The sequence below is a fragment of the Macrobrachium rosenbergii genome, chromosome 54, assembly GCF_040412425.1.
Source record: "Macrobrachium rosenbergii isolate ZJJX-2024 chromosome 54, ASM4041242v1, whole genome shotgun sequence".
In the NCBI taxonomy this organism is placed as follows: domain Eukaryota; kingdom Metazoa; phylum Arthropoda; class Malacostraca; order Decapoda; family Palaemonidae; genus Macrobrachium; species Macrobrachium rosenbergii.
In genome coordinates this window covers 41,599,287-41,621,399 of record NC_089794.1, presented here as the reverse complement: position 1 = coordinate 41,621,399, position 22,113 = coordinate 41,599,287, and the positions used below count along the sequence as shown (strand labels likewise).

Sequence of the window (22,113 nt, the reverse complement as noted above, 5' to 3'; positions counted from 1 at the left end):
GCGATTTTGTGATACTCTGTCCCCCATGATAAGAATCGGCACTAACAACAGAGATGTTAAATACGTACAGTATACTTAACCTTTTTGTAACTGATCAATCTGAATACGGACGTAATTAGCCATATTCTCAAGCTTAACAAAAATATATCTTTGGTATATTATCGTATTCAATACAGGTAGTCATCAAGTTGTAAGTTGCAAAATTCAAATCTCTGCGGATAAATGAAAATTTGCTAAAATCTTAATGATCATAGTACACTTGACTTTCACTACACCCCATTTTAATTATTCTCGTTTTTAACACTAACCTAATCGTTTTAACCAGGATGGTAAAAAACCCCTTCCTTTCTATTCTAATAAGGCTTCTCCATTACCACGTTACACAAGAAATTACTATTTCTTGAGGTACACAAATATTTATCTCCTTCGCCTTTGGATGGCATCTCTAGTATAATATTTCAAGAATAACTCGCTTAAATTCATATAAAGCACAGCACAGCTTTTTAAGACCTGTAAGGAGAGTAAGGGCAAAGACCACTTACAGTCTTTTAACCCATTACATTTTCACATTACCTTTCCCGTTTCTTTTGAGATCTTCCCAATAATTTGTCCACCTTATTTTTGCTCTAACTGTAACTTGAAAACTGAACACTACTAGCCAGCCTATTGTGAGATAAAGACGTGACCCAATAGTCAGATTAGACAACTTTACAATATTAAATTTTTATGAATGATTGAACTAACCTCAAATACTAGTCATCCTACCAGACATTTATCTGATATGAACTTAGAAATTCCCTGAACTCTCTTTTGGACAAAAATTAAAGCAATCAAAACAGAAATGGCACGTGAACAGTTGATCTGCCAGATCAAAAGATTTAAGTATGCTTATGGAAGGAAGTTGGAATGAGAAATGCTCAAATGATTAATCCTTTGGTACAAATGTGATATGGAAACCATGATGTGTGACAATTTAAGTGCACTTAGATGACGTGATGATCAGTGATGTTCTGATTTGTGTGTACCCTTTCAGGTACTGGCATTCGTATATGAAACTATCAAAATAGAAATGGCACTCAAACAGTTGATCTGCCAAGGTAAAACTAGTTGATGTTCATGGAAGGAAGATGGAATGAGAAATGCTACAGTTGGTAAGACACATGAAGTATGGAAACCATGAGTGACACTTAAAGAGGGCTCACAGATGTAATAATCAGTGATACCAGGATTTAAAAGTGTACCTTTTTCAGGTAGTATTCGTATGATACAGTGACGTTATGATTTATAAGTGTACCTTTTTAAGGTACTGGTATTCGTATTCCTCTCTGAATTATCGGGGGGTTCTAAAAAGAACCCGGGGATAGGGAGGGGGAAGGATGATAGGATTGGGATAGGATGGGATGGGGGAAAGGTTAAAGGGTACTTTGGGGGAAAATTAGTACAGTACATTCAACAACTATAACGTAATACAAATTTGGATAAACAAAAATTTGTCACTTAGCAATGAGCACACGCCCATTTCTTAACACTACTAATCTTTCACTCTAGTCTGCACACTTACAACCACCCAACCTCATACACACCCACAAGCGCTCACACACTCAGTCATTTATTAACATTAATTCGAACAACTCAAAAACCACATACATTCCTTTGAGATTATCACAATCGCATGTATAACCGGTTCCCATTGCAGAAGAAATACTATTAAGTAGGCTATTGTATTGAGACCTTCCCAGAGTACTGGGATAAGAGCTTGAAACGGTGGGGATAACAAGGTTTTGAAATGCTTCCAGTATATTTTAAAATATGAAATTTCAAATGTCAATGAATATTTTCTCAAATGTCAAAATATTTTCAAATTTTTTTTTTTTTACACATACTGTACTGGAAACATTTCTTACAGATGAAATGATAATACATAACAGCTGAGAATTAAGCCAGCATAATAAAAGTGATTAGCCCTTCATCAATAAATACTGTAATCAAACACACCGGTAATAAATAATTTTTGAGTTAAGAGCAATAACAAATTGAAGGACTAGAGCATGACAAAAAATATTAAGCCAAAGGTAATTTTTTCTTCCTTGAAAAGTCTTTAAGGCTTGAGAGGTATTTTCAAGGCTAAAAGTGATGTCTGACACTGATGAATGGGCTTTACAGATTATTAGCCCACTGGATGGAACAGGATGAAGGTAAAAGGGACAAGACTAAGGGAGGCCTCACAATGTCATGAGAACTCCAATCACACCTGTCTCAGGTACATATTTAACTTAAGAATACTCCATTTTTTTGCTTTATGATTTTGTCAAATAAACTTGAAATATACTCTTTGTACCATGACCAATGGTGATATAGGATATTTTGCCAACAAGGGCAAATCATCTGATTTTACACTTTGAAGGAGAGTTGAAGTTGATGGCAGTATCACAGACATTTAAGCTTCAAGTCTCCGGTAAATAGTGGTTACATGCAGCGGCAACAGGAGGACACCAGTGATCTAGAGATGATAATACAGTATTCCCTAAGAGGAGTCCTACCATTGCCCTCTGCCTTGTAGCCACCGTGGGCGTGTTAGTGTTTCGTTGTGTCCTCCTTTAACTGGTTGCGGTCAGGCTTGTCCTCATGCATGGGACACTACAAAAACGACACTTAATGATAAGCAATAGGCGTCACGTCCTTGGGTGTAGGAAGCCCTCAGACACAGTGACTATGTGGCACGTTGTCCTAAAGGTTCACCCTTGCCATTGAGCCTTCTTATTATGTTTACCACACCAATGACAAAGCCACATGCATGGAAGCCTGCTTCAGTACCTCTCATGGTATGCCAAGTGTTGTGTGTACTAACAGGGATAAAGCTCTCATTAAATCAACCCAACTATTGTGATATGCATTCTTTAAGTCCAACAAACTTGACATTGAGGTAGAGCTAAGTATTACGGCACGCTGGTGCCTCCTGGGCACACAGTATATGGGGATGATGGTGAAATGCTTTGGTTAAATGAAAACTACAATACTTCTTTAAAGGAGACCCAACTGCTCATAGAGAAGTGAAAGTCTCAAAGTGAGATCTGAGAAGTTACGCTTTCAAAATACCTAAAGACAGATGAAGTGCTCACCCGAGTCATTGCATCTATGGAAATGTGTAACTCAAATTAAAGCCAACCTACCACAGAATGCAACGTCAGATAAAGTCTGCATTCAGATGTCTTCTACAAAACCTAGACTAATAAAAATCCAAATGGGAGATTAGATTAACCCCTGTGTGTAAACTTTTCTCCATGGATTTCCCTTCACATCGGACTTAAACTCCTGAGCTTTGTGCACTTGTCATTAACACTTGAAGCAGGTAAAGTGCAGAGACGCAACCCCAAAGGATTTGTACTGTGGGGGTTGCTCCCTTGGAACACTGGAATGTGAATCCAGCAAATATCTACCAATACATTCGATAATTACTCAACTGAGATCACAAATCCTTAACACTAGTCTGTCACTCAAGCTTTTACAGCACACAGCTAAATTTCCAAGACAAAAACATCCTCATCTACACAACAACTTTGCAAGCAAGTACAGCCTTTCAGTAGCACATGTAGCAAATGATGTGCTATAATTCTAAAATGGCAACTTGCAATTTGGTCCAAACCAATACCTTTGGATCAATTAAAACAGTTTATCAATGTACATAAAATCGGGGCAACCAGTTAAAGGAGAACTTAAGATAAAAAACTGGCATCATAATAAAAATAGTCTATACAAATTCTGTAGTTTGGGAGTGTGGCAAGTAGAGCCTCAAGACTAGAGTACTGTGGTACGCTGTATATCACGGAGGAAACCCACGGCCAACACCCCTTACATTTGTGGGAAACACTAACCCTCGCCACTCACAACAACTAATTACCTTGTGGACTGGCAGGTCTAACATCATTTTATTATCCAACCATATTGCCGTTCTGGGTTTTTTAACTGCTCCAATTTGATACTACAATACCAACATAAATGAAGTTGATCAACAACTACAAAAACTATATGAATGACTTAAAACAAATTAATAATCCTTGAGAATGGCGGCATATGTCCACAAAATAATTAAAATAAAATATTAGCTTCTAAATACTATTTTGTCTGAGACAGACAATAGGACACTAAATGAGCACTGCTGACAAACTACAAACAATCAACACCTTCATTTACAGGCAAATTCTGCTTATGCTTCTGAACATTGAACTTCTAGAAATAAAAAAAATAAATAAAAAAAATTGACTTCCAAATGGTAAGCACCGAAAAACTATGCAATGTGTATACAGTATATACATAAAGTATATGGAACAGCATGATTGTTTGTAATTTTGTGGAAATGCTAGACATTAAGTTCTTTAACTTAAAAACCTTGATCCTTTCAAAATTTGTCCCAAATAAAAAGAAACAAATTTTCCTTTACAGACTAATTAATTTCTTTACAAACTTTTAAAAACTTACAAATACGAAAATTAACAGAAATTTAAATTCTCTGAACCCTAAAATGAAAACTAAATTTAGAGGAAATTTAATTTAACAGGTCCACAATGCAGCATGTGATTCTACTAAAATACAGGACATGGGTTGCTTGCTCATGGTGACCCCAGTTATTGCTGGCTAGGACACATCATCACGCAATTGAAAGTGAATATTCACTTTTGCATGACGCAGACAGTAAAAGCCAGTAAGCACTACCAGTATCACAGAACAAGAACATACGTCAACCGGTCTATCTCACACTTTTGTCAGTTAAACACTTTATCGATCATCTGACTTCACCCTAAAGTACAAGATCAGTTTCTCTAGGGAAACTGAACTGGACAGCGGTGCAGAAGTGAAGTGGCCTAGGCAAAGGGGGTGGTTTACAGCTCAAGCTGCGGCCCCACGCACCCCTTTGCTTTACAGTGGCCCCGCCACCCTGCCCTTACTGGCTGCCCTTTATGCAAGCACCACACTAGGCTGTAACCAAAATGCCACTTGTTGTTAAGTGGTTCAAAAGGGACTCTGTGACAGCACGACAATGACGCCTCTGGGATGTGCACTTCTCATCTGGAGCCATCCAGTGCGCAGGTGGCAGGGGCAAAGCGGATGGGCAGGGTGGTTCAGCAGACACACGGGGAACTGCAAGCTGTGAGGGACTCACAGAGCCACTCCTGGCTTCGTCTGTGCTACCTGACACACCTTCAGCAGAGGGCACTGGGGTAGCTGCAGTGATATTTGCAGCTGTAACAGGGGCAGCTGAGATGGTGGGTGGGCTTTGCCTGTGAACCATAAATGGCCTCTGTTTAGCCCTTGGTGACCTATTTTCACCCCTTGCTGTAACTGGTGAAACTGTGGCCACATGCCTTCGCTTGCCCGGCCTTGGTGTTGGAGTCTGGAAAATATAATTACTAAACAGTACTTTACAAGACAGCCAATCTAGCAACTTGGTGTGTTAAACCATAATAGTTCTGAAACATGAATTTACAGTAACCCAAGCTGCAATACTTGCTTTTGAAACTTAACCATTTATACCGTTTTTAAGATCACCTCTTTTACCATGCACGAATAACCCCATGAATCTAGAATAAAAAAACAATATTTAATATAATATAGCCTTCTAAACACCACTATGCAATAATTTTCCTGCACTGATGTGTACATAATGGCCATGTTAGTTTTAGTTTTTGATAAAATAGTGCTTAGGAACATCCCTAACTCTACATGTTTTCAGTATTCTATTCTATATGGAAGCACTCCTTTTCCACTAAACTGATTAATCTTGGATTTGTATTCTAAAATAAAAATACAGAACACTTACACACTACGACTATTTATAGCACATTAACCAACCCATTCTGTATTTTCCTTCTAGTTAAAATTTCCTCATGATGAAGTTTCAAACTGTAATTTTCCAAGATCCTTTCTTGGAATGTATAGTATATGCTGTCACATACTTCCTACATTAGTACTTTGTCAGGACTGCCAGTCAGCTCCTGTGACAGAAAACTTACCTTCCATCAACGACTCTTAAATGGAATTACAAAATTTGAAACACCTTAATTACATACACCCGAAAGCTTACCTGCTGAAATGATGGCAAATCACCCTTTGCCAGACGACTGGTGGTTGAGGTTTGGTTAGTAGGACTTGATCTTGGTCCAGCCATCCCTACGATGCAATGCTGTACTTTTCTAGTAATCACAGAAACGTATTGTGCTTTACTTTACTGGCAGCTATATGTGCAGTTTTTGCTGTACATTTAAGTACTGGGTATCCTGGAGAATATTACAACAGCAGCATTCAAAACTACTCTTTCTGGCCAAATTTCTTTCGAAATGGAACAGTAGTTCCTGAAAGTGAGAAAAGAAAAATTAGTTTCCCAGGTAACTAGAATATTCACAATGAAGAATGATAAAGTTTTATTACAGAGCTGAAGATTTTTCTACTTGCAAGTTAAAACTTCAAGTGCATAATTCTTTTCACCGAGTATACTCAAACATTTCATATTACGGTCTATCTATCTACCTAGATGCATAGTGATCACTTAATGAGAGCAAAGGGTCATCACCACTAATAATTTCACTTTATTGCAAGAAACAGAATGGAGACAAGACATGCTGAGTAATTGGCAATAATAAAATCAATGTGTTTGGAGAGGCAACAAGAAGGTCTCAGTATTGACACTGTTGGGGAAATGTGTTTAGTTATGGGAGATTGTGAATTAGAAAATTATCATACTGTACAACGTTAACTCAACAGCTTTGGTAGAAGCTAAGAAGAACTGAAGATATTGGAAATTTCATTATAAATATTAATTTCATAGCTGGTTCCTTAAACAAAATGCCATTCCATGGCTTAAAGGTTGAAAGATACCAGCCTTCAAAATGGATGACCAACACACTAACCAGTTTAAGGTAGTGCCAATGCCTAAAAGAATAATTATAATAAAGCATAAATTATCATTTTGAGCTCCAGTTGGAGGAATTTGCTTTAAGAAAGCTATTTTTCAAGCAATGCTTGAAAAAAATTTTTTTTAAATAAATCTACGAAAAACTAAAAGGGCAAACTTGTTTCCAATTATCAGACGAGTTTGTCACACATTCAGATATAAATTTGATCCTGAGAACTTAACATTTGTGAAAACTTCAAAAGAAAGAAGTACTGAATCACAGGTATGTGGGACATTTCTCTTCTATGACTAAGTGATCCTTCACAGTAGGAAATCAGTATGAAAATTTTGTAATGACTGCATAAAATAAAATATTCCTGCTCCTCTTTTGGTAGCCAAATAAAACTTTGTGAATGTACTGACAGTGGATTCAAAAGACCCCAAGTTGCTAACTGTATATTCATGTAGGCATCTCTAAGCATATTTATGTAATGTTACAATGCAATATTCTTTCACATGTACATCTTCCATTTCTGACTGGCTATCTGATTATGCCTATCGCAAAGAAAACTCATAGCACGAGTGGGTTACTAGCCTAAAACATCATGTAAATGATTCTAATTTTTTCTCAACATATATTGCAACTGAGTAGCAATCAGGAGGTTGACAGGACAAATGAATAAGTTCCAAAAATTATCTACAAAGCAATCCTGTCCGGACAATTACCTGTACTACAACTGTACAACTGGAGCAATAATAGTTATGATATTTGTTTAGACAATAAAATCTTAACCATTTTCCAACTAAAATTACTTTGTTTTCTGTCATTGGAAGATCAGCAGTTCAACTATATTGGAAAACTAGCAATATTGTTGAGGCAGAGTAAACCATCTATCTTTTTTTTTTTTTTTTTTTTTAAAGAAAATGTCCAATCATTACACTATTATTATTCTACAAGCTTCCAATAATTATTCCACCAGTTTTGGAGTGGTTTATATTACCAGCGCATCAACTTATGCTTTACACAGAAATTTGTTGTTATTTTTTTTTTAACATGACACCACAATTATTGTAGCTTTTTAATCTGTAGTTGTCTAATTAGCCCCTAATGAACATTTTGTCAATGGTTATCGTTATTCGACCAATTATACAATTCCTTTGTTTTTCTACTGGGTGCTCTTACTGTTACGATGTTCTAAGATTCTTGAATGAGCTGTCTGAACTTCTTTGGGTATCTTTCAAGTCCATTTTAACATAAAGTGTTTCTGTCGACTGCTGATGGCTTGAAGGCCAGGAACATACTGTACATTACCTTAAAATTGTGTAAATACATAATAAAAATACAGTGGCCACTATAATGAAACTAGTTTTTGTATGACAGTTATTTTAAAGTATGCACTGATGTCATTAGGTTTCATCATAACTCATGCTGGTGCCCTGATCTCAGTTTATGGGATTTTGCCTAAAATGTTCACACATTCAACCAATGCTTCTTTCCTTTGGGAATAAAAATTTAACCTCAAACTTTAAGTAATTCACACAATAAAAAAAAGATATAACTATCAAAATCAACTCAGATATACAGTACCGTACTAAAAACCCTCAGTTTTTTTTTAATTCTGTGGTCATGATAACCTAATATCCAAATTAGCTTAATCGGCTGTGTAACAAACAATGGAACTTTCTTTGAATTCTCTATCATCATCTCCAAGATAGGCCATGAACTGCTTCAGATTATGCTGTGAGAAAAGTCATCATAAGAATTTTTTGCTTAGTCTATTAACTTTGCTGTGGTTAAATAATTAATTCACCTTGGTTGAGCAAATTAAATATGTAGCCTAATCCTCATGAACAACAAATTACCACACACCTTCAAAGGATATACTGTAATCACTTTTACTTGAAAGTTTAATATTTCACTCCCCAACTACACCATCAGCATTTGCTTGAAAATCAAACTGATATCTGGGCATGGCGATTACACTTAAATTACCACTGTGCAACTTAATGGATTAGATCATAAAATAAATAAGATTTTGGTCCACTGAACCTTTTTGAAGTATTAATATTTGAGGATAAAAAAAAAAAAAAAAAAAAAAAAATTCTACTCAAAATTCCACTATCGATGCAGGCTATAAAAGCAATGAACAATACTGTTTATAAAACCCTATCTCATTTTTTTTCTGCATTAACACACAAAGAACTCCATGATATTTTAGGTGGCATTATGGGGTTCAACTCATCCCAGTGGAATCTGACAAGATGTCAAAGTTGAAATCAGCAAAGAAATATGATTTTCTCTTATCATAACTGTCAACAGACATGCTTTGTTACATTAATCACATCCTCTTATCAACTTCCATATAGAACTGTGGCAAATAATGGAAAACGCAATGTTATACAGGTCTCTGTTTAGTTTTGTTAGACTAGTGCCATAGGCTATGCCAGGAATCCAAACAGGTGCACCCCTAACCTAAGGTAAAACAAGGACCAATCACTCTATGGTGTTAAGATTGAGTCCATATAGTAACACACTTCTCTCTTCATGCTCGACAGTCCACCTTTGACAATTTATCTAGGCTATGACAATCTAAATATAAACTATGATTCTTAAATTCTGACAGTTGTAACAATACCATAAATTTACCATCGCTATGTGTACAGTTGGCCAACAGAAATTCAGTACACAATATAGGAAGCAAACAAGATATTTAAAAACTCCCAGAAATGGCATACAATAAACCTTGTTTACCAAACAACTTGCAGTTTCTAACAATGCCTGCAAAATATGTTAACGTAAATGTGGAGGAGACGGCCGCACAAAGTTACTGTTTATTTTTTATTTTTTACTAAAAAATATGTGTACATATGCACGTCCAAGTGAGATGATTCGAGATATTCAGCTCCTCGGGAATGAGCTTATATAAAAAGGCTGTACATTTCTCATTTTCTTGGCAGACTTACCAAAATCTCACACCTGTATGGCATTACACACATATTTATCGATATTCAGTTAAATAATTGCATCAATAAACGATATATAGGTGCGGCCCTCTGCTTTACATGTACCCAATTCAGTGAACATGTAAACGTAAGACAAGCGACACTTTCACCAAATGACAATGTTGAATACCAATTCGAAGTAACAATGAAACAATGACCAATATCCAAGTATCTCCTTGGCTTAACGTGAGGTGTACCAAAACTCCAGAAGAAAACTTAAAAGGACGCTCTCCACACATTTCAAAATGGGCTACGGTAAATGGGTTACGCTACTGTGCCCCTCGGCTGTGGACGCGAAAGCTGTTCGGGGGTAGTTTACTGAACGATCGGGGGAGGGGAACATTTCCTTCGATCTGTCTCCAAATGTTAAAAAGGTGCAAATAAAAATTGTTCACGGTGTTCTCAACACCAAAAACCCGTGGAGCGGGCCAATCGTAGCGTTGGACGTTCATCTTCTACTCCTGCCAATACCTACGATACGCCATTTCCATTTTGAATAGGATGGGCTATGTAAAATAAAAACGCCATATCGAACTTAAACGAAGTACAAGGCATACACGCAAACTCTGCATTTACATGTCTCTCTCAAAAATGTCCTCGACTTACAATATACGACTGGTTGGAGAAGTGCCAGCCAAACTTTTGCAATTAAGGTAGAAGAGGCCCAAGATGGGCTACGCAAATTGAACAGCATCCCAGCGTATATTTCATGAAGTTCAAGTGCCCCGCCTACCAAACGTGATGCAAAATAACGAAATTGTAAATCATAAATATGCAGAGTGCCCTAAAACATAATAACAAAAAGTCTGATGAAATGGTACATTACCAACCAAACGTCACAATGGAAAGTCACCTTCAGAAGCACAAAATGGCGTCACCTTCTTGGTGGATGTAATACAACTTCCAGGAGATTTGTCGTTCGCTGCATGAAGATGAGCGAAGGCGAGTATTTATTTATTCCTGTGTTATCTGTACTTTCTGCTGATGATCTGTGCGTTATATTCTTGCGGAACCCAGTCCCGAATTGTACGGCTCAAGTAAATTTCATGAGCGCCCGAACGATCTCGTCCTCTCCTGTCTTCTTCCATTGAAACACAACAAAGGCTCTTTGACGTCAACGGCACGAACCTCCGACTCGAGTCGCCGACTAGTTACTTTCACTTGCCAATATCATACGTCAAGATTAACATCGCCCTATTCACTAGAGCTTTTCCTGCTGATAAAACATAAGAAAAGCTAAAAATATTAAGACTTGTCGCATTCTTAATCAATTTAACGCTATATCCGCCTCTAAAATAATCGAATATAATCGTATTTTCGGAAAAACTTGGCACTGTATTGCACCAGGCATTCGGACCCCGTCGGCTTTTCTCGGGAACGTCCCCATTGGCCGACCCGTCACGTATACATTTCCCTTTTCTGTCTCCCATGAACCCCGATTCCCCAGAATAGACATTCCCCCCGGAAGAATCCCCCACTCGCCCGAGCCTGGCACGGGAGATCCCGCACTTCGACGCACGCCCGTGTCTGAATCCTCTCTCTGCAAATGCAAGCCTTCAGCAGTTATTAATACGCCCTTATGAGGTACTATCTGTGAACGAGGTGTAATCGCCTGAATTGTGTGAATTGATTTATCTTTAACTTTGTCCTAACAAATATCATCAGTTGTGTATAAGCTCATCATTATGATGTAAACAAATCTCGTACTTAGAGGAAACGGTGGTGGACGGGGTCCCAATTCACAAACAGAACCCCACTCATCCCCTAATCCCCCTCAAGGGGGAACCTGATAGTCAGATTCCTTCGCCGCCCGCGTAGCAACAAGAGGCATTTTATGCTTTACTTGTTTTCATCTGATGGACCAGCCTTTCCATTTTGTAAATTCATTCCACTGTAAACTTATAAAAGATCACGTTTACAACACCGATAAATATAAAGATTATCATAATCATTCTAATTTATTTAATAAAACCTTAAGCTAGGTAGAATGATCCCATCATTTTGCAATGTTAGGCCCTTCAAAGTGACGGGTACGCTAACATTATATGAAGCTAATCCATAATGTAAATTTGTGTACCAATACTAACATGAAGCTGAAGGTTAAAGACTGATATTTAATTGCTAAATATAGTGTTTCATGTTGAATACGTATCACAAGCGGCACATAGCGCATAACAAAGGTAAGCGAACAACGTCGTACCATCTGACTTTTTACCCTTGGGTTAGATCACTGGTGGCGACATGGCGTCTACTCGACGGGCTGGGAGATAGCCATTTTGGTTTCTTTGTTATATCGTTCATGAAATTTTACAATAAATATGTGGTATTTATTTAGATATAGCCTTAATGTTTGGTTCCTCTTTGTGTCTGTACGCCCAGATACTGTTTACACTGTATCTCATATCTCTGGCTCTGCTCAACAACGCACTTCATGGTATGCAAGCACTGCTTCCAAACACGTCGTTGTTTTTACACAGCATATAAATTGCTTCCTATTTGAAGTTGGTTCTACGTCTAAATACGGTGTTTGTTGAAATATATAAATATATACACAGGAAACTCTCTTCCTGGCTAAGTTCTATACAGGAAGAAATTTTAGTATTGCACTTTATTTTGTTATATAGCCTATATATATGTATATATATATATATATATATATATATATATATATATATATATATATATATATATATGAGGATTGTGATTGCACAAGCAAGGTCAATGGCTTGATCGCAACCTGCCCCAACAATGCGTGTTTTCAACATTAAACCATCTACCCAAAAAGGGATAGCTAACAAGAAACATCAGAACGGCTACTAATACTTTCATGATTCAACTGCTTAATTATAGATGAACCCCGTGTGCAGGAAACTTCCACATTAGCCATTACATAACCTAGACACAAAGCTCATCAGCAACTATAGCACTGACTTTTTCACCTCCATCTTGCACTCACTTTTGCACTTACTAAAGGAGCTTTCTTTCTAGTCCCCCCCTCTCTCTCTCCTCTCTCTCTCTCTCTCTCTCTCTCTCTCTCTCTATTCACCTATTTTCTTTTTAGGCCTTCTTCAACTCGACGCTGCCAACACTTTTGAGTTATAAACTTTTCACTAGCATACTGTCGTCCAGTCTTTCCACTTGATCAAACCACCTGTATGCACACTGATGTTTCTCAATGTCACCTTTCTTTTTCATTCTCACACAATAACCACACTTCATTTCATAAAGGAGAATTGGCTCAATGGCCCATTGATACACTCCCACCTTGGTTACCATAGGACAGGACTCCTCTAGTTTTTTACTCAGACCTTACTACCTTTCTTGCTTCGCCTGTTCGGTGACATAAATACATACACGTGCGGCACGCACACACACACGCACATATATATTAACTTTATCACTTGCACAATTGTTCTGTGCATTAATGTAATTAATAACAGGACCTCATTTAAACTGGATGTTATCAAGCGGAGATAATATTCAAGAAAAGTTACAAGCTTTCCAGGACCAACAGTCCTCATTGTCTGGTATACATAGAATGCTAGTCCCAGAAAGCTTGTAACTTTTCTTGAATAAATATCCCTGCTAGATACCATCCAGTTTAAATAAGGCTCTGTTATTAATATATATATATATATATATATATATATATATATATATATATATATATATATATATACATATACTGAATTATATATATACTGAATTCCAAAGTTATATTATTGCCTTCCCTTAGGCAATAAGGAACATATTCACCACATTCGGCAATACAGCAATTTCCGTCACATGACAAATATGATTTCGTGCGTATTTGACTCTGGTAGCTAATAACTGAACGTTAGTTATGAAGCTAACAAAATAACTATTAGGGTAGTCCTGCGTCTCATGGCTAAAACGAATATATTATTATTATTATTATTATTATTATTATTATTATTATTATTATTATTATTATTTTGTTTTGTTAGCATCATAATGATCAAATGAGTAACCTTCGTAAACATTCCTTAAGGCATCTACCCAAAACGACGGCAACAGGTGAATGTTGCTTACATCATTTTGAACACACGGTGAACATTAATTCGCTCCACGATAACATTTTCTCCTCACTTCGGGTCTGAAGGCGCTTTGCCAAGGATGCAGCGTCATTCGTGCTCCAAGAAGCATGTCCAGATTCTCTTTCTTTTACACGTTAGTCCAATTAGCATAGTTTAAACAAAATACTCAGTTCAAGCGGCTTTGTATACAATCTTAATCTGTTTGATAAAGTAAAAGGATGATAATTTTAGTCATATTCTGTGTATTGTACTGGGTCACAAAGCAGTTATTTGCGAACATGTCATCTTATCATAGTTGCATGTGCAGCAACATGCTTATATATATATATATATATATATATATATATATATATATATATATATATATATATATATATATATGTGTGTGTGTGTGTGTGTGTGTGTGTGTGTGGTGCTTTTCTCCTTAGAGGAGTTGGTTCCAAGTGTTTAGCTTGTGAATCTAATACATTGTTTTCAGATTAAAGTTAGTTCTTCGTTGGACGAGTCGATAGAGTTCTCGACTAGCACCCTGCTAAGCCCGAGTTCGAGTCTCCGGCCGGCCAATGAAGAATTAGAGGAATTTATTTCTGGTGATGGAAATTCATTTCTAGCTATAATGTGGTTCGGATTCCACAATAAGCTGTAGGTCCCGTTGCTAGGTAACCAGTTGGTTCTTAGCCACGTAAAATAAGTCTAATCCTTTGGGCCAGCTCTAGGAGAGCTGTTAACCAGCTCAGTGGTCTGGTTAAACTAAGGTATACTTAACTTTTAAGTCTATTTATCGCACGACCTAAACCAGTCTATGCCTCCCAAAGTTTAGAATACTGGCATCGTTACTTTTTTCAGGGTTCCTGAAAATCAAATTTGCAGGCTAAGGTTACAGACCTCTTATCTAAGTTAAGTATACCTTAGTTTAATCAGACCACTGAGCTGATTAACAGCTCTCCGAGAGAGGGCTGGCCCGAAGGATTAGATTTATTTTACGTGGCTAAGAACCAATTGGTTACCTAGCAACGGGACCTACAGCCTATTGTGGAATCCGAACCGCGTTATAGCGAGAAATGAATTTCTATCACCAGAAATAAATTCCTCTAATTCTTCATTGGCTAGTCGGAGAATCGAAAGCGGGGCCAGCAGAGTGCTAGCTGAGAACGTTACCTACCCGTTCAGTGAGGAGCTCAATAGATCCTTTATCTGATAACCATTCACTCTTAGACCGATAACTCTCAGACCATTCCGAATTCATTAAGAAAATAATGTTTATGATACCGTCTCCACACCTTTTGACTTCCTCAAGAGATGCTAAAGACCCTCTCTAGCGTTCACACGAAGGAGGGTCCCTTCCAATGCCCAAGGGAAATGACACATCAGCCTATCGATTGAGGTGCTGTGGGATGAACAGCCATTCTGTATATTGCCAATATCTCAACAGCACATTCCGTGCTGTCATAAGGCCAGCTAAATCTGCAACAAGAACGCCACTTTTGTGAAGATATTCGACGATGAAGCCCTTCTAAGCCTCAAGGAAACACATTTGAAGCTTTTGGAACTAAAGTGAAAATAAATATTCAATGATTGGGCCTTTGCCTTTCCAACTCCCTGTTAACGAAAGAAAATTTGGGGTGAGCTTGAAAGGAACAAATAACTGAATATGAGAGTATGTGTGTACACAAACATTAAATATTCTCGAGGGATAATGTGCGCGTAAATATGCCAATGCATCTACTCGGTGGTAAAGCAACACTACCAAGGGTTTTTGGCACGCAATAGTTTTAGGCAGAGCCCCAAGTGCACAGATGACACGGCATTTTTTCAGAGGGGTAAAACTGCACTCGGTTGCTGGCAAAACTCTTTTTCTTTTCAAGTGCGCGAGAAGGGAGGAGCTTCCTTGTCTCCAACTCAGGGCTAAACCACCTGAAGATTTTTGGCAGCGTTCGCCTTTCCTGCCTAACCTCAAATAGACCACCTGTGCCACTGTTTGTTCTTTGGAAATAACAAAATTCAAATTCCAAATCCCTCCGTAGGGGGGTAGTGCTGTCAGTGCACCTCACATGGCGCACTGTAGGGATTACTAAGGATGTTTGCAGCCTCCCCCCGGACCCTAGTTGCACCAGATTTTTAGCCCTTTTACTTTACCTCCGTTCTCGCTTCTTTTCTTCAGTCTTGCTGTCCAGCCACTCCCTCTTTTCATTGTCTTGAGCAACGATTTGCTGAAATTGCCCCAGTGCTGGGCTTTTTAGCCCAATTTTCATAAATCAAAGTCATCAGATCAGGCCTCTTTATCCACTTCTACACTTTACTAAGTTACTTACACATTGCTCGTGATCACATGAATGAACACACATTGACACATTTCAGGGGGCGTTGTTTAGCGGGGGCTGGGGGGTGCAACTGGTCCCCAAAGACTCAAGTTGCCCCCCCCCTCAACTTGCCTCCCTCACCCCACCAAGCCCCAAGAAATAACAACAGCTGGTTTTCCATTATTCCAACCGAAATTCGAATGCGTCATCACATTAAGTTATATATGTCTATCTATCTATCTATTTTATGTGCTTCAAAAAGCACATAAAATAGCTCAAAATCAAAAAACCTCCAGGTGATTAGGCTCGCTTCGCTCGCCAAACCGCCTTCGGCCCCCCCCCCGCAACAAAAAATCTGAAATGACGCTCCTGACACATTTGTAAACAGATTTACAGTAAGTTACCCCAAGCACACGCACTGTATTTAAGGCTGAAAATATAGTTTTAGGTAACCTAATCAGAACAAAAGAAAGAAAGATAAAAGCAAATAAAGGCGCTTGAAAACAGTCTTCAACTGAGCAAAAAGACGATTGACAGACTAAAATTGCGAGTCAGTGATCCAGAAGAACATTCAGCAATAAAATACACCTCAACCAGTCTCCATATTCGGCCTCCAAAAGCCGTATTCTCACGGCCGTTGGGTAACTTATGGGTGACCGAAGACCGTCTTTGGGATGACTGGTAGCGGAAAAAACTTTTCGAAATTTAAATTTCCAAACATAAAGATGGTTGAATTAGTACTCTCTAAATTTTGCTTGTTATCAAATCAGCTACCAATTTTTATTAAATAATATAAAAATCATTATCTTTGCAGTGTCAGCTATATAATCAATAGCTTCATTCAGCGTGATGAGGAAACTGCTGATATGACGATGTGAATTGACTGAGTATGCATTAAAATCATGAAGCTCAGTTCAACAACATCCACGACAGGTACGCGTACTGTTTAGAATAAGCTTTGACTGTTCAACATTCGTTCATTTCAACAAACTAGTGTTTTTTTTGTTATTATTGTGTGCAATGTGAACATGAATTAAATACCTTGTTTTAGGGTCCTGTTATATTCAGTTTGCGTCCTTCCGTTGTAGTTTGGGACCTACAAGATCAGAAATTATTTTCCAGTCTCTTTTCAATAAAAGAAAAACAATGAAGTACAACTATTCTCCTCAGACGTACGGACGACAGGACACAAGGAAGCAGGATGGGATTCGTTTTGCCAAGGACGCGTGATAGGACTTAGTAAAGGAATCATTTCCTAACAAAATCAAAGGCCAATGGGACTGGCAACCCAATGCCCTTTTCTAGTTTAAGACCGAAGAAAAGGAGAAAGAGGAAAAACAGAATAAAACCGTCTCTTAAGGAACATCCGAGTATTACTGATTTGCGTGCGGTAAGCGTGAGAAGTGGTGGCTTGTTGGGTGTTATGCGAAATCCTACGAGGAGGAGCAATATGAACAGGACAATGACTAAAAGAGTACCAATAGAAAAATGTCCGTCTATGAGAGAGAGAGAGAGAGAGAGAGAGAGAGAGAGAGAGAGAGAGAGAGAGAGAGAGAGAGCAATTTTATAAAAAATGGAGAATAATTCCAGTATAAAACTTCCCTAAATGAGGTAATAAAAAATTTTGAGGCATCTGCACAATACATCCAATTTTAAAGGCACAGATGAACAGTTAGAGACAGCAGTCTTTCGCCACACATTCATTGAAGAGTGTCGGAATGAGGATGAAATCGCTGGCATTATGTTAGAGACCGAATCCAGGTGTCTGTCTGAAATGCACGTTCTCATTATTTCTCAAAAACATTATAAGGTAAACATTCAGTTAATTCCAAGTCGACGTCACAACTCTTTTAATCGTACGAAGCAGGGCGCACTCAACATCTGTCCATTCAATAAATCACGTGACTTTCCCCACAGGTGTCCCATTCACACGTGTGTGTGTGGGTGTGTGTGACATCCCTTAAATAAGCGCTGATAGTAATAGATGTATTTTATCCCCCATATAACCTTAGAGGTTAGTTCAAGTGTTATGTGTTGCTTACGTAAATGTATGAAGAGGAATTCGAGGCTTATGCCACGACAAACTTCGTCGATACTGTTGCCTTGGCATCCAGTGCACTGGTTGGTCGTTGGTTTAAATCACGGTCTAGAAAGAACCGTAGTTTAAATGAAGTCGGAATCATGTCAGCACGGACCTTTAATAAATGAAAGAAAATAGGTTTCTAGTGTGGATCTCTAGTACTGCATCGACTGCTATTTATACACGGCGATCGTTAGGAGCGCGGCAGGCGCTCAGTCGGTAAATGATAAATTCAACGATGCACGATTTTAAGATCGAGAGAAAAATGTATACCTTAGTTTAACCAGACCACTGAGCTGATTAACAGTTCTCCTAGGGCTGGCCCGAAGGATTAGACTTATTTTACGTGGCTAAGAATCAATTGGTTACTTAACAACGGGACCTACAGCTTATTGTGGGATCCGAACCACATTATAGCGAGAAATGAATTTCTATCACCAGAAATAAATTCCTCTAATTCTTCACTGCATGGCCGGCCGGAGATTCGAACGCCGACCCTGCAGAGTGATAGCCGAGAACGATATCGACCAGTCCAGCGAAGAACCAGGATCGAGAGAGAGAGAGAGAGAACCAGTACCTGATCCATTGTTGCGAGGTTTTCCAGAACTCACCATAAACGGGATGGTGTCAACAAAAAACAGGACAGCAGTGTAGCTGAGTTCATCTCTGAAATCTAGAAGTTTCCGGACAAGCAATGACGAACAGGGGAGAACCGAGGAATTTTTCATGATTATCTAATGTTTCAGAAAGAAGTTTTAGACTTGTGCAAGGTTAGCCATTTCCTCCATCTCTCCGTTAAGGATAACTATACCAAATTTGGTGACTTATTTTTACAGCTTGCTTCCTCAGCGACTTTTTCTTAGTCCTGTTCAGATTGTTCAAGAACTCCGCACCGAACCTTCTGGATAATTATTTGAGCGTAGCACTTGACAACAGAGAAGTAAATAGTGACAAGAAGAAGAACGCTAAGACGATTCATCATTAGAGGCGGTTAAGCCGGTTATTACGTGTATATAAAAGCATCGTGTATACAAGAGCATCTTCAGCCTCATGATACGCTCGTACGTTCGTGTACATCCTCATAACAAACAACATAATGTTGGGAAAAAAACTTGTAAAAATTTTACACGAGCCTTAAACCGTTATATTATTGTGGACCCTTTAGAACAAACATTTTGTTAGGCAAATATGCACAGACAAGCACGTATATCAACAAGACACAAGTTTGGTTGGTTTAGATTTAGTAGCCTTATGACAACACGTCCCCTTGCATAGGTGGGTAAGGTATTCGAGTGACTACGAAGCCTAGAGTGGGCCTCTGGACTCGGTTATTGAACCTAGGCAAGACGCGAATAATTTGATTCCCCTTTCTAAAAGTTGATGATTAAGTGCGTCAATTGTCAGTTTATTTATTTTTTATTTATTTATTTTGCGTTTTGGAAAATTTCAAATTTTAATATTTCCATGATTTATTTTACACCTTCAAATCACACGATACTTCTCACACATAAATATACGACTGCCTTTTACTCATTCAAAGTGAACGTCGCAAAATCCAGGATTAACAGGCTTCGTTAATCTTTTCAAGCAGCTGTTCCTGTCCAGAAAGTGGACATCTCTTCCGTCTTCCGTGCTTTCGGTATTACGTGATCACCCTCACGCACATTCGCCTCTGTCTCTGCGCCACTAAAAAAAAAAAAGCAACAGAAGGTCAAAGATATGACCTTGATTTCACTGGGGGTCCAGTCAGTCAGTATTTGCCAAGATCTAGCTGTCGAAGGACAACCGCGAATAGAGGTGTCTCCTAAACACGCAAGCAGGGGAGTATTTATAGACGCCAGAACGATGGTGTGACTATTTAGGGTTTGAACGCCTTCACTAATGAGCACGTTATTTAAACGCAAATTTTCACGAGGCACACACTCACACACACATATATACATGTATATGTATATGTACAGAGTACGTATATATGTATATAGTATTCATACGTACAGTACTGATATCTGTTGAGTTCAGATACGTTTACTGGAGTTGAAATAGACCCACCTTCACCTTCATAGCCAAGTACTTATTTGTGTATTGCTTTTTTTTCAGGCTGAAAGGTATATGAAGAATCCAGTGGTCACTTTTTAAGTTGGGAATGCCTTCCCAACTTAGAAAGTGACCACTGAATTCTTCATATACCTTTCAGCCTAAAAAAAAAGGAAAATAAACGAATACGTACTTGGCTATGAAGGTGAAAGCGGGTCTATTTCAACTCCAGTAAATGTATCTGAATTCGACAGGTATCAGAACTGTACGTATGAGCGGGAATAGACTTGTACGTTTCTTCGTGGCCAGGTAATGATCGTTACCTCGCTGTGTTACGTGGACCCGAGGTCAAGTCTCGGCCGGGGGTCAGAATACCTTCATCTAATTGTTCATTTGGATCTAGGCTTAGTAGTGACAAGCGTTTCCAAAATGTAAACAAATCGAGAAGTTACGAGAGCATTGTGGCTAATAAATATTGATTACGTATCTGGTAAAAGTGACTAGTAGATTCTACTGTACAAACACACAATATATATATATATATATATATATATATATATATATATATATATATATGTGTGTGTGTGTGTGTGTGTGTGTATGTATATATATATATATATGGATGCATGTGTATCACGTTTGACTTTTTATATTTAGAAATATTAAGCCGCCACAGTTATCGTTTAACATCTAATTCACTATACCTCGGGTACAACTTACACCCAAGGAGAGTTATAACAGATAAGTGCTTCTGCACTGGCAAGAATTCGAACCTAGGTTTGGTTTAGAAATATTGATAGACAGTGACTTTGACCACCCAACAAATCAAGAGAGATGTAAGTTAATATATATATATATATATATATATATATATATATATATATATATATATATATATATATATGCATACATAAACACGTATGCCCTCGTACACACACACAAAGATATGTGTACAAACGTACATACAAAGAGATAGACAGACAAATCCGTACACATTCACACGCGCAGCTCAATCATTCATGTAGGAATGCCTACATGTCTGCTCGATAAAGATCTAGTTGCACGTAAAGAATGTTGCAAAGAAGAAAACTAACGTGTTGAAATACCTCGAGAAAAATTGGCACATTTCACCTTCCAGACCGCGTTGCGTAGTGCAGATAAACCTTGGTAGTCTAATTTTATGAGGTCACACGGAGATCCTCTTAGGTGGAAGATATACGTGTATTTCTCAGGGTGTTTCAGAAAAAGCTTACTTGAAGTTAATGAGGAAAGGTGGGGAGAGAGAGAGAGAGATTCAACCTGAAGCAACCATAGATCCGCTTCTCAAACGATGAGTTATTTTTGGTATTAGAGAAAACGAAAGCAGGGAGAGAATTCTAAAACTTTGCAGAAAAGAGTCACGTGGCCCTGCAATGCGGGGGTGGTTAAAATGGCTCTGGTCCAGATTACACGAAACAGACCTCAGCCCAAAATGAAATTCATTATTTTAATCGATTTAGGCCTATACTTTAACCATAATTGTGTAAAGGGGCTCAGAAACCTATGCCTAAACCAAAGTTCTCGAGAATCTCTGAAATTTTGTTCAAAAATTCATTTTCATTGCTTCATCTTGTCATATTTGCCGAGATATTTTATCGCTTCTTTTATGACGAATTTGAGAGCAAACTATAAATAACCACTTGATTTATTCTCCAAATAGATAAAAAGAATTCACGGGAAAAACACATCGAGATCAGGCACAAAAAAAACCAT

General features: G+C 38.1%; 2 protein-coding genes across 3 annotated transcripts in view; one reads left to right on the top strand and one right to left on the bottom strand.

The window, feature by feature from the left end:
- Positions 1-2,008: 2,008 nt before the first annotated feature.
- LOC136835020 (mucin-7-like) lies at positions 2,009-11,431 on the bottom strand. Of its 2 annotated transcripts, none has more exons than XM_067098058.1 (3): positions 10,743-11,431; positions 6,080-6,347; positions 2,009-5,389 (listed from the first exon to the last, which is right to left on the bottom strand). In XM_067098058.1, exons 2-3 carry the CDS (start codon positions 6,161-6,163, stop codon positions 4,970-4,972), a joined length of 504 nt encoding a protein of 167 aa, XP_066954159.1. In that variant the 5' UTR covers positions 6,164-6,347; positions 10,743-11,431; the 3' UTR covers positions 2,009-4,969. The 2 variants fall into 2 exon arrangements, with proteins under 2 accessions (XP_066954159.1, XP_066954160.1); XM_067098059.1 differs by having other exon boundaries at positions 10,768-10,999.
- A 5,710-nt stretch (positions 11,432-17,141) lies between these two features.
- Positions 17,142-22,113, top strand: part of LOC136835019 (mitochondrial thiamine pyrophosphate carrier-like) — a 69,985-nt gene continuing 65,013 nt past the window's right edge. Inside the window, exon 1 of the mRNA XM_067098057.1 lies at positions 17,142-17,180. The gene's annotated coding sequence lies outside the window, so the exon portion shown is untranslated. The remainder of the gene's footprint in view (positions 17,181-22,113) is intronic.